The following is a 17,131-nucleotide window of genomic DNA, read 5'->3' as shown; positions in this document are numbered from 1 at the left end:
TTTATTGAGATAGCAAAAAGAAAAATAGTGCAATAGTATGACAAACGCCATACGCAGATGGCATCAGACAAAAGCAATCAGATACATTAGTATCAAAAACATATAAGGGGGAATGAACACATAAAAACAAACAAGACTAACAGACAGGAGGAAGAAACACACATGAGAAGATTAGGAGTCAAATCCCTATACATAGGAGGCAGTATTATAGTGGTAACGCTCCCGTACACAGGGGGCAACACCCCAGTAGCTATACCCCCGAACACAGGAGCAGCACCACAGTAGTTACACTCCCGCACACAGGAGCAGCACCACAACAGCTATATTCCCGTACATAGGAGCTGCACCCCATCAGTCATATTCTTGTACATAGGAGCAGTGTTACAATAATTATACTCTTGTACATAGGAGGCAGCACCACAGTAGCTATATCCCTGTACATAGGAGCAGCACCACAATAGCTATATTCTTGTACATAGGAGCCGCATTATAGCATTTACATTCCCATACAAATCTCCTTTCAATGGTCAATACAAGACATATACAGAGCACATTTCACATGGATCAGCACAAAAAATGCAGCACGATAAGCTACCGTTGAACACAAAATGCTGATCATATGAAGCAATCTATATTGTTAATTGACAAACAAGAGTGTCGTCTCCAACTAGGCATATGAATTATATCACACCAATTATAATAGAGATCCAATATAACAAATAATACGAGGAAGGACAATGAGACAAAGGAAATCAGGGGGGGAAGGGAAGGGGGGGGGGAAATTTTGCTCTAGTAGTCAGGAGACCTGAAGGTTTTCCAAGGAAGCCATGTCTTGAGGAATTTTGTGCGGGTATGCAATTCCCAATGGGCTAATTCCTCAAACCTATATAATTGGTCCATTTTTCCCAACCAATCTGAGACGGTAGGAGGCAGAGTCTGTCTCCACAACAGAGGGACTAGAAGTTTGGCGGCCGTAATTAGTATCGTAGGTAAATCTGACTTGGCTGGGGTGAACGACTCATTAGGACACCAGAGTAAAATCAATTTTTTATCTAGGACTACGGATGTGAAGCAGATTTTGTTAATTAACTTCTCCACTTGGCTCCAGAAGGGGCGTATACTTAGGCAATCCCACCAAATATGTGAGAGAGAACCGATGCCCGCCCCGCACCTCCAGCAGACCTCAGGGATTTCCGGGTTAAGTCTGTGTAGGAACTCAGGTGTCTTGTACCATCGAGTCAACAACTTATACGAGTTCTCCTGAATTTTAATGCAACGGCTGAAGCCATGTGAATGGGTCAAGATAAAAGCTGATTCTGGTTCTGACAATTTAAGGGATAACTCTTTTTCCCAAGAGTTTAGGAAACGTGGCTCAGGACCGGTGAAGGACAGTAGTTCTTTGTACATCGTGGAGAAGGGTCTGCTGGAGGGCCGGGCCGACCTCAGTCTCCGCTCCAACCAGGTAGGAGAGGCAAAATGAGACGTTTGTATTTGCAAGAGTTTTATATCTCTCTTAAAGTTATGTAAATGTAAAAATGCTACCGACTTAACTCTAGGTAAGTCCAGGATCCCTGTCCAATCCAGCTCCCCCTTTGACGATATCACATCCCGCAGGACGTGGTTCCTGAGCAGGGCCCAAACTCCTGTAACACTCGGTAGTTTGGGGTGAATATAGTGTTGTAGTAGGTGCAGTGGGAGCTCAGGGCTCGGGAAATTAAGTATCTTGGAGCTATACAGCATAGACCAGGTGAATAGTAACCCTCTCCACAATAAAGGTAACTTAGAGGCTGTGGGAGAACACGACTGAACACCCCACAAAATCACTTTCTCATCGTTAGTGAGTAACGTATGCTCCAAATGTGCGCATATGTTCCCAGAACTTTCTGAGAGAAGGCTCATACCTCTACACATAAGATTAGCCTTATAGTACGAGTGGACATCAGGCAGCCCGAATCCCCCAAACCTCTTTTCCTTAATTAGAATGGGGTAGGCCACTCTCGGGGACCGGCCTCTCCAAAGAAAGAGGGACATCATCCGGCGGATTTCCGTAAAATAGGATTGAGGAACCCAAATTGGCAATGTCTGTATAAGGTATAAGAACCTAGGGAGTATATAGGTTTTCAGATAATTCTTCCTCCCCATCCAAGAGATAAATGGCATTTTTAGTGATTGGAGTTGCGATTTAACAGATTGCAATAGGGAAAGATAATTGGAGGAGAACAACTCCTTAGGATCCGCAGTTACGTTGACGCCAAGGAATGGAATTTCCTTTGGGGCCCATTTAAAAGGAGTGGAATCTTTTAAGTGTTGTACCATGTTCACAGGGCAAGAGACATTAAGAGCCATAGACTTGGAGTAGTTTATCCTAAAATTGGAAACAAAGCCGAAATCTTCAAAACTATTGAGCAGTTTGGGGAAAGAAGCTTTGGGATTTGAGGTTATCACTAGGAGATCATCAGCAAAGGCTACTGTTAGATGTCTTTGAGAGCCTATAGTAACCCCCTCAATCTCAGGTGTTTGACGGATTCTGCTTAGAAGGGTCTCCATCACCAAGACAAAAAGAGTCGGGGAGAGTGGACATCCCTGGCGCGTACCATTCGTAATGTCAAATGCTGGGGATAAGGTCCCATTAACTTTGACCCTGGCAGAAGGGGCTAAATATAATGAGAAAATTGCCGAAATAAATTGTTCTGGTATTCCAAACTTTGACAGGGCCCTGGACATGAAGGACCAGCTCACCCTGTCGAAAGCCTTTTCAGCGTCGGTACTTAGTAATGCCACAGGTACTCCATTAGTTCGCACCCAAGACATCAAGTGCAGTAGACGGATGGTGTTCTCATTGCCCCTTCTGCCAGGGACAAACCCAACCTGCTCTCCATGTATTATATCAGGAAGCAGCTGCTGAAGGCGCTGGGCCAAAATTTTCGCCCACCACTTGACATCCACGTTTAATAAAGAAATGGGGCGATAACTGCCACATTCAAGGGGATCTTTATTTTCCTTATGGAGAATGGTTACATGTGCCATTAGGGATTGTGGAGGCAGGGACCCTCCATTTAGTAAATAGTTGCAAAGGGATTTAAAATGTGGGAGCAATACATCCTTAAAAGTTTTATAATATGCTATGTTTAAGCCGTCAGGGCCGGGACTCTTCCCAGAAGGAATTGAAGACAGCACCTTTAGTATCTCTTCGTCCGTAATTGGAGAAGTAAGTTGGGAAGCCTGTGAGGTGCTTATGGAGGGTAGATCAAGTGTTTTCAGGAATTGATCTGTTGCGTCAGCTATTAATTCCGGAGTGGCGTGGTTCGGCGGTGGCAAATTATATAAGTTAGAATAAAAGGCGCAAAACGCTTTCGCTATCTCAGGCGTGGTCTTATGCTCATTGCCCGACGCGTCCCTAATAGCAGGGATGAAGGAATTCACCTGTTGTTGTTTACAAAGTGCCGACATTAGTTTGTTTCCCTGGTCTCCGTGGGCATATGACTTGAATTTGGATCGGAACAGTAATTTGGCCGACGTCGCGTTCAACAGGTTTTTTAGGTCATTTCTGGCTTTATACAGCTCTGCTGCTACCTGGGAGGCCTGGGACTGTTTGTGGGTGAGCTCAAGAGCCGCGATCCGGGCCATTAACAGGTTCTGGGCCTGGGTACGTTTTTTCTTGACATGAGAGCCAAGTGCAATCAGTTCGCCTCTTATCACGGCCTTGTGCGTCTCCCATATGATAGGGATAGATGGGGGGGAAGAACCAGACATATTAATCTTGAAAAATTCGGACAATGAAGCTAGAAGCTTGGAAACATTATCAGGGTCCTGGATGAGAGTGTCATTCAGACGCCATGTCCAGTCTTTCTTTGGGAGGTCGGTTAGTGAGAGGGTTAGGAAAATTGGGGCATGGTCTGAGAGTACAATGCTCCCTATTTTAGTATTGGAGACTAATGGGGCGTGGGCACCTGAAAGGAAAAGATAGTCGATCCTGTGATAAGAATCTTTTGCATGAGAGTAGAACGAGTAATCCCTTCCTGAAGGGTTTAATGTACGCCACATATCTATCACCCCCAGCCTCTTCAGAGAAACCTTAAGGCGTCTCAAAAGCCTGTGAGTGACAGATGACTTGCCTGACGAGGAATCCAAAGAAGGCTCTAAGGCCACATTAAAATCTCCACCCAGTATAAGCACTCCCTCTGCGAAGGAGCCCAACTGTCTAAGGGTCTGAACGAGCCACGGGATCTGGCCCCTATTGGGGGCATACACATTCGCCAGTGTAACAGAGGTGCCAGCAATAAGGCCCTTTACAAACAAGAAGCGCCCCTCGGAATCCGCAGAGGTTGCCTTCTGGGTAAACGGTATACTCTTGTGTACTGCAATGCTGACCCCTCTGCTAGCTGATGAATGGGTGCTGTGATACCAGTGGGAGAACTTTGTGGATGGTAACTTCGGTATCTTCCCCGTTTTAAAGTGTGTTTCCTGAAAGTAAGCTATAGAAGTTTTATCCTTTTGCAGGAGTGACAATACCTGAGATCTCTTACACGGCTCGTTCAGACCCCGGACATTCAGTGATGAAACAACCAAGGACGTCATGATGATCTATCATACAATGAAGAGAAAAGCATTAACCATTGGAAGCATAGAATCTTAGTACATAAGACAAATCCTGACTGAGCAAGGAGGGAGAACAGAAGGGAAAGGACAAACAGACATATACAGTGGGAAGACAATTGGACAAAAAGTAAAAGAAAAACACATGCCACAGATATTTTAGTGCACAGTGAAAGAGTCCCATGGAACACCTGACACGTAGCGGATCCTTTCGCATCACGACGTCCAGCCGGGATCCATCAGGGGGGGGCTTCCATAGGACAACTGAGAGCCACTGACAGGCTTTCAGAGGGGGGTTTACCATCATATGGTAAGGAACCAGTGTAACCCCAACTATTGACCGACCGGGGTGGGGTAACATGCGGCTAACAAAATCCTTTCCAGGACAGCTCCAAGGCGATTTGCAAGGGTTAAAGACGATTCTTGGAACAACAGCGTCCTTTTCATTTAACAAGATCCCCAAAAACGTCAAGGGGTTAAAAAACTCAGAACATGAATATCTCCATCTTTGATGCAAGCAGAACTTGGAGAGACAGGCACATAGCCCTGCAACTGGAGGCACAAACTCAACTGCTGTGCATGACAAGGGAGGGAGTCCCTAATGAGACTGCACATGAGGTGAAGAAGCTGCTTCAGGTGATACGTCGACCTCTTCTGGCCCTCTCTGCCTTCCCAGGAGACACCTCCGTCCAGGCATCCATCTTAGGTGGAGTAGGTAAAGGGTCACCCTGATCCGCGGGCATCCAGGAGGGAATTTCTATGGGGGCCAGACCTAACGGGCCCCAGATAGATTGCAGGTCAGCCGGCTTGCGGACTGTGAGCTGTCTGCCATTCTTCATTATGGCCAGGCCGAAGGGGTACAGCCACCTGAACTGAGTGGCGGATGATCTCAGGGCTTCCAGTAACGGACGCAGGGTACGCCGTTTCACCAGCGTGGTGGGGGCCAGATCCTGAAAGAACAGGAGGGGGGCATCTTCATACCTGAGATTCTCGGCCTCTCTGCTGCTTCTCAGGATGTCAGCCGTATCAATGAAGCTGAGAAGGCCGCAGATCACGTCTCGCGGCGGTTCTGTGGGCTTCGGCCTAGGACGCAGCGCACGGTGGATGCGCTCCACCACCACTGCAGCTGCTCTGTCTGGACCTAGAAGTTGACTGAAGATTTCAGCCGCCACTGTACGGAGGGCCTCTGCTGCAATGGATTCCGGTAATCCTCTGATCCGCAAGTTCCTGCGCCGGCTCCTGTTCTCCTGGTCTTCTATGCGCAGGTGGGCCTCATTTATTAAATTGCGGTGCATCTGCAGGGCTGAGCACGTTTTGCTCTCATGCTGTAAAATGGCGTCCTGGCCATTCTCTAGCGCCATTACCCTGTGCCCCAGGCCGCGGAGATCCTCCTTTATCTCCTCTAAATCCTTCTTCAGCGGGGCTAAAGCGGTATCCAGGAGCTCTTTCAACACCTCCTTGGATAAATTCATGCGCCGCCGCTGGAGTCGGCACTCCGATGCCTCCGATGCACTGCCCGCTTCAGATGGCTCCTCTGCGCCTGAGGGCTGGGGCGCTCGCGGCGCCATTTTGGGGACCTCGCTGGTGTGCAGCTTCGCCTGTTTTTTAAGGTATTTCTCCATGTCTGGCTGCTTGGAACGAGCAGGAGTCGGTTCCAGGTGATCCCTGCTGTGATCTCTTCCAAGTTTCCCCATTAGGTGTGCAATATTATAGCTGCTAAAGGGGTTAATTCACTGGTATGTGAGAGGAGCTCAGGAAGCTGCAGCCATTCAGCTTCACAGTCAAGCTCCGCCCCCATAGTAGTTATATTCTTGTACATAGAAGCAGTATTATAGTAGTTATATTCTTGATCATAGGAGGCAATATTATGGTAGTTATATTCTTGTACATAGGAGGCTGTATTATAGTAGTTATATTCTTGTACATAGGAGCAGTATTATAGTAGTTATATTCTTGTACATAGGAGGCAGTATTATTGTAGTTATATTCTTGTACATAGGAGCAGTATTATAGTAGTTATATTCTTGTACATAGGAGCAGTATTATATTAGTTATATTCTTGTGCATAGGAGCAGTATTATATTAGTTATATTCTTGTACATAGGAGCAGTATTATAGTAGTTATATTCTTGTACAGAGGAGCAGTATTATAGTAGTTATATTCTTGTACATAGGAGGCTGTATTATAGTAGTTATATTCTTGTACATAGGAGCAGTATTATAGTAGTTATATTCTTGTACATAGGATCAGTATTATAGTAGTTATATTCTTGTACATAAAAGCAGTATTATAGTAGTTATATTCTTGTACATATGAGGCAGTATTATAGTAGTTATATTCTTGTACATAGAGGTAGTATTATAATAGTTATATTCTTGCAAATAAAGAGCAAAAACATATGTTGCACACTTCAATATTTGACCTCGTTCACACTTAAGTGATTTGTGAGCCAAAACCAGGTGCGGGTCAGAAACACATAACAAGTACAAATCTTTATATAATACCGTATCTCTCTCTCTCTCTGTAGCCTCTGCTTCTGGTTTTGGCTCACAGTCACTGATGGAAATCACTGATCAAATCACTATGTGAACTAGGCCTTACCTTGCTGTAAATAGGATGTGTAAGAAGCAGTTGCCCAGCATGATAACAAATGTGCGGTTAACAGGTGCTCTGTACAACGCACAGATCACACCTTCCTTGCATTCTTCTATCTCCCCTGACTTAGCTGGAAGCCAGTGACGTTATGGCAGTGAGCAAAATGCAAGAAGAGAACGTCTAGCATTTAAAACCCTTTGCTCAAGGCAGTTCTCCCTTTGAACATCTCATTTACACCTAGAGATAGAAGAAAGGAAAGGGTTAACAAACAGAGTAGCATTCTGTTTGGTTTAAGTTTTCAGGTTGATAAATTGAATTCCCAAGGGAAGAAAATATATTCATGGACTGATGGTTGTATCTCAGCCTTGCCTCCTTCATATAAACGTTTACAAGGGAATAAAATAACTTGCACATTTTTATTAGCTGGAGGAGACTTATTTTCCTCTGTGCTAAAAAAACTTTTAAAAAAACTGGAAAAAAAAAAGAATTAAGATAACTTATTACATTATAATGTGCAAATTCATAAAAGTTCATTAAAATTGGATAAATATTTTATGTATTCAGTCCTGGATCTAATTCTCTGGTACCATAATATACTGTACCGCTGCTTAGAATCAATTTTTGCAGTTACAGAATAATTTTCACTCAGCGGCTGAATCCTTCAAGCAGGTGTCTCTTCGCTTTTTCATTACTAATTCCCTTAAAGGATAATCACATCCAAAATGTGAATTCAGCAGAAATAAACTCAAATAATGAATAATAAAATCGGAGATGAAAAGGTTTTATCCAGTTTCTGACAATTTGTCTTAAACTCCCAGGCTTTGTCTGAAAGTTAAATGGATAAGAGTCCTTCCTATAACATTCAAGTCTATCACCAGGCTACACCCTAAGGGCACGTGTTGTATGGGACCATAATATGGCACTCATATAATATGGGCCTAAGCTGTTCATCCACGTGAGTTTTTTCTCCAATACATGACATATAAGTTCGATTTGGTGCCTCACATCCCTGCACTTATCCTAGTCAACATTGACTTAGAATACACTCAGCTGGTCATGCCCAGCTTGAAAACCGGGTGTTAGAGGAAATGCAAATCATGGAGGAGGTTTACAAGGGTTGGCCAGTTTCTTATAGTTACAAAGCAGAATTAGTTGGGCAGTCTTCTGAGTTTTTAGCTGGTGCAAACCAGAGATCAGAGGGTAAGTCCATTAACCCTCAGTTCACACAGTCAAACAGCAATGCAATGTTTCTGGGCCAACACAGATGGATATCTAGAATTAGCATGTGTCCAATTGTCACTCACCACTACCCAACCTGGGATACAAGTGTAAATAGGTCTCCCTTACAGCAGAAACCTATGATAGTCTTGTAAAAGTCCACTCTTCAATATTGAAAATATCTGCAATGTCCTCCAGGCAGGTTTCAAAAACCAACAAACATGTCAATTTCAGAACCGCAATGGCAGGACTAGATGACACAAAGAGAGGGATAAATAGTGAAGACCATAGGGAAAGTTTCAAAATCAGCATTTTTCATCTCCATACTCATAAAGACAAGATAAGATACAAGATAAGTATTTCAAACATTTGAGACACAGTTTTTCAGTCCGACGCTGGTTTTGCCACCTTCGGCTTCTTCCAGGGCATTTTTGATATGCTTATCCTGTTTTTACCTTTGTGACTATGGAGATTAAAAATGCTGATTTTGAAACTTTGTCCACAGTAAGTTCCAACAGAAGTATAGGGTCTACATTAAGACCCCATAGAAGAATGTGGTTTACAGTAAGGCCTTAAATAAAAAATAAAATAAAAAAAACTATGGTCTACAAAAAGTCCCTATAGTCCTCCGGATGCTGAGCCTTATACGAGTTGTATGGAGCCTTTTTTTAAGTATTAAAAGCAGATTGTGGGCAATATTGCACCACTGTAGGTTTTCAATTTTGGTAGGCATTTCTTATGGTCATCAGATTAGTAAATATGCTCTGTTTGAAGAAATTCTCCATAGATCAAACAGAAAAGCACCTCCACGTGCCCCAGTAGAAAATCAGAGGCAGAGGTCCCATAGATTCTAGTGTTTGGCACATTATATTCTTTACAACTCAAAGCTTGTAGAAAGTTATAATTTGGGTGTGTCCTTAAATAGCAATTACAACTGATTCCTCATGGCAATAAATTGTTTGGTGATTACCAGTTCAACCAATCTGCATCTTGAAAACCACAATGTCATTAGCTGAGAAGTTTGAGAACAAACAGGGTCAACCTCTTATTAATCCATTGTTCCAACACATAATCCACAGCTTGAGAATACCCGGGAATTATTTTACACTGCAGTCTTAGCATCACAAGACATTAGTGAGACTGACTGCAAGAACGATCCATATTTTTCTGGGAAATCTTATAAATCACACACAGACACACAGTGGCTTAGAAGTAATATGTCATACTTCATAATACAACTACAACATGCTACATAATACAGCTACAAAATACTACAATATGCTACATAATACAGCTACAAGATTCTATATAATAGTATATAATGCAGTTACAATATACTATGAAAAATATCTACAATATACTACATACTACAGCTACAATATACTATATAATACAAATTCAAAATACTACAATATACTGCATAATACAGCTACAAGATGCTATATAATACTACATAATACAGTTACAATATACTACCGTATGTAATACAGATACAAAATACTACAATATACTACATAATACAGATACATTATACTATTAAATACAGATACAAAATACTACCATATACTACATACTACAGCTACAAGATGCTATATAATACTACATAATACAGGTAAAATATACTACCGTATATAATACAGATACAAAATACTACAATATACTACATAATACAGATACAATATACTACATAATACAGAAATATTATACTATATAATACAGATACAAAATACTACAATTTAATACATTATACAGCTATAAGATGCTATCTAAAATACTACATAATACAGTTACAATATACTATGAAATAAATCTACAATTTACTACATAATACAGCTACAAGATGCTATATAATACTACATAATACAGTTACAATATACTATATAATGCAGATACAATATACTATATAATTCAGATACAAAATAATACAATATACTACATAATACATCTACAAGATAATACAAAATACTAAATAATGCAGCTATAATATACTACAACTCAAGACACTACAATATACAGTTACAGTATACTATATAATATTACAATATACTACATAATACAGCTACAAGTTACTACAATATACCGTTGCAATATACTATATAATACTACATAATACAGTTACAATATACTATATAATACTACACATACTATATAATACAGCTTATTACTTTTTACATGATACAGATAAAACATTCTACTACTACATAATACAGTTTATATTTATCGTTTTTTCTACTGGCCTGTGTCGTTTCTCGAAATGGTTGCTCTCCATAAACTTTATAAACTTTGATGTGCCCATAATAAATTTTGTTCAATTAAACATAATTACTTTTAGAACTTGTTGGAGAATTGCACCGCCACACCATAAAAACATCCTCCGCTCTCTTCTGAATTGCTTAATTGCTAAAATGCATTATTCGTCTATTGTCTAGTCTGGATTAACTGGCTATCCGCATCCATAAAGCTCGATGTACAGGCACATATTATTCCCAACATATCTACCAACACTTTACAAACACATTAGGAAGTCTGATAAGAGACACAAGATAATCATTCACCTGCAGTTGTAATGCTCTTCCTCTATTAACTGTCGATAGGTAATTGAAACAACCAGCGCTGCTTCTTTGTTGACCAGATGTTGTCAGCAGAAATAATTGATCTAATTCTCTGGTCAGCAATGGTAGCCAGAACTTCCAAGCAGATGAGTTGAGGTTTTTCAGAAAGTTAATAGTCTGAATGCTATATTGGATATAAAGTATTGTGCTACTATTTATGAAGCAGTTATTTCTCATAAAAAAATAAATAAAAAAAATCAGGAATATAAAGGGGTTTACCTCAGACATCCCTTTTGGGGCTAATGAAGATACTTAAGAAGATTCAGTTTAGAGAGTTAGTCTTAGGACCAACCACGATCAGCTTACAAACAGAGAAAATAGACACAAACAAGATTTGAATTTGAAAAGCCCCTTAAATATTATTTTTTTTCCTGAAGGAATTCTCTATTCAAAAATGATATGCTATGTTTAGCATAGTGCATGGCTTGAGAGAATAGGTGAAACTGTATGACCTAGAAAAGTGTCCCAACCACCCCCTCAGGTTGTTATAGAGTAGTTTCTAGGAGTATGAGGCCAGACAGGCCCTTTAAAAGTTTGTGGTAGTCAGGAAGTTTATACATAGAAACCAAATTCTAACAAATAGTTACATTTTTCATAAGGTTGAAATAGACACAGGTCCGTCAAGTCCAACCCATAATCCTACATTGTTCATTCAGAGGAGGTCCACCCGTGAGTTGGGGAGGGTGGATATTTTGTTATTTCATTATGGTAATCAGAATTTGTTGCTGGGTGAATCACACGTCATCTCTAGTAATTTAATACAAAAACCTGTATTATTTTTAAGAAAAATATCTGCCCATTGCAATCATATGTTGGAGAGTCCCACAGTCCCACTGCTTTTATTGTAAAGGATCTTCAGCTGGGGTGACATTTCCTTCAGAAATAGTGTCAAGGGGTGGTACTACTCAAACTACAATATTTCTTCCTCTCATATTTCTCTAAAATTGAATTTAGGTGCATCTCTACATGATGAAATGCCTGTCTTTTCTGTTGGCTTTACTTGACCTTATTTAGGGGAATTGTCAAAAACTAGCGTCTCACAACCTCACTCGAAAGAGACATTGTTAGGTCATTGACTTTAATAATGTGACTTCTGAAGCCAACCAAGGCCAAAGGGAACCAAAGGCAGAGGCCTTAAGTGGACACTACTGACAGTCAGCCTGTCCAGTCAAAGTAATGTATATGGCCAGCCTTAATGCCCAGAAACCCTATTGAAACTATCTTCTTTGGCACCGTGGTAATCATTGAATCATCCTGAAGTTGCATGGATCGCCACTTGGGAACCTGGTCATGTGATGTTCCTCTACTGAAAATCCTACTTCCAGCAATGTCACTTCCTTTACCTGGACTATGGGCAGGACATCACTTTTACAGCTTGGGAAATATGGTGCCAGAAATATTCTTCTCCCTGGCGCTTGCATAGATGGGTTCAATTTGTGCATGTGCAAGGGAGAGGAACAGTTCAGGTTCATAGCACCTTCTTTGTTCTGGGCTGCAGAACTGACATTCTTTTCATAGGCTAGGACAGAAACCTGTTAAAAAAACAGATTTTCAACAAGATTTTCAGATGAGTAGCATCACGTGAATGGGCTCTTAAGAAACTGATCCCCACAACCTCATGTCAGTCAGTATATTACAAACTTTCTTTTACAGTCAAATTATGTGTAATTGTGGTGGGCTTGCAGGACCCGCTGGGTCCTGGAAAAAAAACACTTAAAGTCTCCTTAAAAGTCTCTAGACAAGAAATCTCTGGAGTCACTTCTCAAGGAGTTCAGTAACTGCAAAGTCCAGTGCAAAATAAATCTCAAGAATTATTGGATCTGTAGACACCAGAGGTTCATTACCACAAAAAGCCTTGCAATTATGTCCTTCAGCATACTGTAAGAAATGTGGGACATCTGGATTAAGTCTTTGAATTACAAATGTATGGCTGACTACTTCCTACAACTTCCAAACATTCGTACCCGTCATGCATGGATTTACATAAGCAATACAGCTGATTGAGTACCAGGCGATAGATGTTGCTCGTTTCATTTTGGACTCATAGACGATTGTTTTTGTTTTTTTGACACATTCATCCCAGCTAGCATAGAAAAGTCACAGATTTACTTTCCAAAGCTTATAACAGGTTTAGCTAACTATGGAACGTCTGTCACACTGAGATTCAATGAAAATGTTCTGTAAGGAACTTCAAAGAAACCAAGGCTTTGAAACACTCGAATAATTCCACCGCTCCATGCAAAAACATCTATCATATTAAACAGGCCATAACTTAACTGGAAACAGAATTATAAATCTTCAACAATAATCATTCATCATGGCAAAGCTTTCATTAAATCATTAATGGAAGGTTATTTTATTTCAGTTCCGCTGCAATACAGATAAATGTATTCCATTTTGGTGGAAATGCGACACAGTAGATGACTGTGGAGATGGATCCGATGAGCCTCCTGAATGTCGTAAGTATCATTTTTTTTCCAGATGTTTTATAAAAACTCGCTTAGTGAACTCTCTCTTCTCGCTGCACAAGACACGAGAGAGTGATATGGGCCCATAGACCTTCTATTGAGTCTGTCTCGCCCCCTGTCCTGCATTGAGAAGAGAGAATGCGCTAAGCAAGCGCTTCTCTCCCCTTGTTCTAGAGATTGGTTGGGTTCTCAGTGCTCTGACCCCCACTGATCGTCTTGATATGTCCCTATGACATATCAAAAATTTACTGAAAGTACAGTAAGACTTTAAGGGTGCCTTCAGGTTCTTCAGGGTGCCTTCACACGCGGTAGAGTTTGTGATAAAAAAAATGTCTTCGAATGAAAGTCAGTTTCATTCATGTGAATGGATGTTGCAGAAATCCATGCGCTTGTCAACGAAACAACTCCATACTGATGAACGGAGCTGATTTTTATTTGCACATGCAAAGACACTCTTTTACCATCCCACGAGGACTCTATATTCTGCCATACATGGCTTTTCCATGTGCCATTGACCTTTGTGTTTTAACTTGTTGACTGACTTAAAGTTTCCTCGCACTTGGACCTTCAGGTGAGAACATATCTAGATGAGAACATAACACACCACATTCTACTTGTTACTTTAATTATTATATTTTTTTTAAGCCTTCAAACTTTTCCGTACTTTTAGAAGAATATATAATTATGTCCTGTATAATTATGTCCTGCTACCTAATTCTGTACATGTATGAACTTAAACTAATCAACGCCTCTCGCTGCAGTGCCAGGTTCATAAAAATGTGCAAAAAAGTTCAGAATGCAAACTACTTCACACTTCACTACCTGCTAGAGAAAGGCATCTAAATTAAACAGGAACAGGATATGCACATAAAATATAGGACAATTATTTAATTACCCGGCATATTAAGTAGCACAGCTCTGCTGTTGGCATAACTCATGAAGCGAGACTGGCATAACGAATGTAAGATTTGTCGGATTTTGCATCTACGGGAACTTTACTGATCATTATTTTTAAAAAAGCATTGTTTAATCGCAGTATAAATAAAAAAATAGAGACTCAGTCCAGCTCACCACACCGCAAGTCAGATGTGCCGGTATTAGACGGTGCACAAAGAAATGCCGCTTCGGCCAAAAGGACAATGTACGATAAAATAGGAAGCTCCAGCACCACCTCTAAAAAAAAATCCAAGGCTACATATTGCATTAAAACCAACGATTTTTGGACAATCGCATGTTGTCCTTAGCCATGACAAAGGACAACACGCTGTAGTCTGAAATGTGTTGTATTGGAATATGCAGGTTGGATGAATCTTTTAGACATGGTGGCGGATAAATATTGCGGTGAAAGCTATGGCTAAATCATTAAAGGGGTTTGCCAGTTTATATCACTAGCTGTGTATGTGCTGTTACCAGCTGCTAATAATAAGCATTATTAAACAATTGACACTAACGTCCGATAGTTTAATAGGAATAATTCATGTTTACACGCAGGTCCGCTAACCTGCATGCCGGCACTGCACTCAAAAGATGGCCGATGATGGAGAGTTCTGTCTATCATTGGTCTCCATTCCGTGGATTGCGCATGCGCTAGTTTTCCTGTCTGTCCCCAGTTTAGGTGGATAGAGCCCACCGATGGACAAAACCTTCCATCAGTATTCATGTTTTGCCGGCATGTAGGTCAACGGACCTGCGTGTAAACCTGAATTATTCATAATAAACGATCAGACATCAATGCCCTTAGGTTTAATAATGCTCAATACTAGCAGCATGCATGTGCTGTTCCCATAGTAATATAGACTGGCTAACCCCTTTAAAGCAGGGATCAACAACTTCCAGCATTCCAGATGTTCTGAAACTACAACTCCCAGACTGCTCCATTCACTTCTATGGGAGTTGTGAGATCAGCAGCAGAGCATGTTTGCATGCTGGGAGTTGTAGTTTCACAGCAGCTGGAGTGCCAAAGGTACCTGATCCCTGCTTTAAAGGATATGTCCACCTCTCAGCAGCAAGTTACAGATCACAAACAGAATTAATCTGCACAAAAAGCAGGAGAATTTTGCATTATTTATCTTGCACTGATCCTGAGTTGCAGCCAGTATGTAACTCCAGAACTACAATCACAATCCTGCAGGCTTCAAAGCTGAAAGCTCCAAGGCTCCAAAGCTCCTGGCATAATTTCAGTGCTCACAGCATGTTCTGGTATTGTAGTAGAAAAAACAAACTGTCCCTCTGAATTTTAGGAGTTCAGCTAAGGTGTTTGGTGTGTGCTTGTCAGTAAGCTTGCTGACAGTCTCCAATAACAGTCATTAGAATAATGAGTGCAACTCTAGAGTCTATTACGGGCTGTAATTCAGAATCATTAAGTTAAAGTATTGTTACACATGTACTGTACATAGTGACTTCACAAGTAGAATAGTGAGTGCAGCTCTGGAGTATAATACAGGATGGAACTCAGGATCAGTACCGGATAAGTAATGTATGTACACAGTGGCTCCACCAGCAGAATAGTGAGTGCAGCTCTGGAGTATAATACAGGATGGAACTCAGGATCAGTACAGGATAAGTAATGCAATGTATGTACACAGTGACTCCACCAGCAGAATAGTGAGTGAAGCTCTGCAGTATAAAACAGGATGTAACTCAGGATCAGTACAGGATAAGTAATGTATGTACACAGTAACTCCATCAGCAGAATAGTGAGTGCAGCTCTGGAGTATAATACAGGATGGAACTCAGGATCAGAACAGGATAAGTAATGTATGTACACAGTGGCTCCACCAGCAGAATAGTGAGTGCAGCTCTGGAGTATAATACAGGATGTAACTCAGGATCAGTACAGGATAAGTAATGTAATGTATGTACACAGTGACTCCACCAGCAGATTAGTGAGTGCGGCTCTGGAGTATAATACAGGATGGAACTCAGGATCAGTACAGGATAAGTAATGTATTTACACAGTGACTGCACCAGCAGAATAGTGAGTGCAGCTCTGGAGTATAATACAGGATGTAACTCAGGCTCAGTACAGGATAAGTAATGTAATGTATGTACACAGTGACTGCACCAGCAGAATAGTGAGTGCAGCTCTGGAGTATAATACAGGATGTAACTCAGGATCAGTACAGGATAAGTAATGTAATGTATGTACACAGTGACTGCACCAGCAGACCATTCACTATATATCTATCTATCTATCTATCTATGAAGTGTAAGATAATGCTTAAAGGGAATCATATAATTTACTTTATTGGAGCCTAGGAGCTTCAAGTTGCCCCTCACTCACTCTGTATGATATAACCCCCCCCCCCCCCTCCCATGGCCAGAACAACCCTAAATATGTGACACAAAAAAAAAGAAAAACGGAAACACAGATAAAGAACCAGAAATAATATGTAATATGCAACAAAAACAGGAGTTTCAAATGAACTTTCATTTGTCTTTTGGATGCAGCTTGATTGTCGTAACTTTTTCATGTTTGATTGTTTTGACCTTTTTACCCAAATATCACATCAGCCAATTAAAAAAAAAAAACTGGTTTGTAAGACATCTTAAATTTAGTACTTTTTGCTTGTACATTTGCAGAATATCTTGTTTTATCCTCTTTGCTCATGTTTGAAATGTTGCCTTCTGACAATGTGACA

At 40.8% G+C, this 17,131-nt stretch overlaps 1 protein-coding gene across 1 annotated transcript in view; it reads left to right on the top strand.

The window, feature by feature from the left end:
- The window catches only part of LRP1B (LDL receptor related protein 1B), a 1,294,122-nt gene that overhangs the window by 1,118,762 nt on the left and 158,229 nt on the right, over nucleotides 1–17,131 (top strand). The window contains 1 exon segment of the mRNA XM_044303104.1: nucleotides 13,388–13,481. Coding sequence (XP_044159039.1) covers nucleotides 13,388–13,481 — 94 coding nt within the window.

Source organism: Bufo gargarizans, chromosome 8 (assembly GCF_014858855.1).
Source record: "Bufo gargarizans isolate SCDJY-AF-19 chromosome 8, ASM1485885v1, whole genome shotgun sequence".
NCBI classification, from domain to species: Eukaryota; Metazoa; Chordata; class Amphibia; order Anura; family Bufonidae; genus Bufo; species Bufo gargarizans.
Note: the sequence above shows the minus strand (reverse complement) of the source record. Positions and strands in the feature narration are given on the sequence as shown.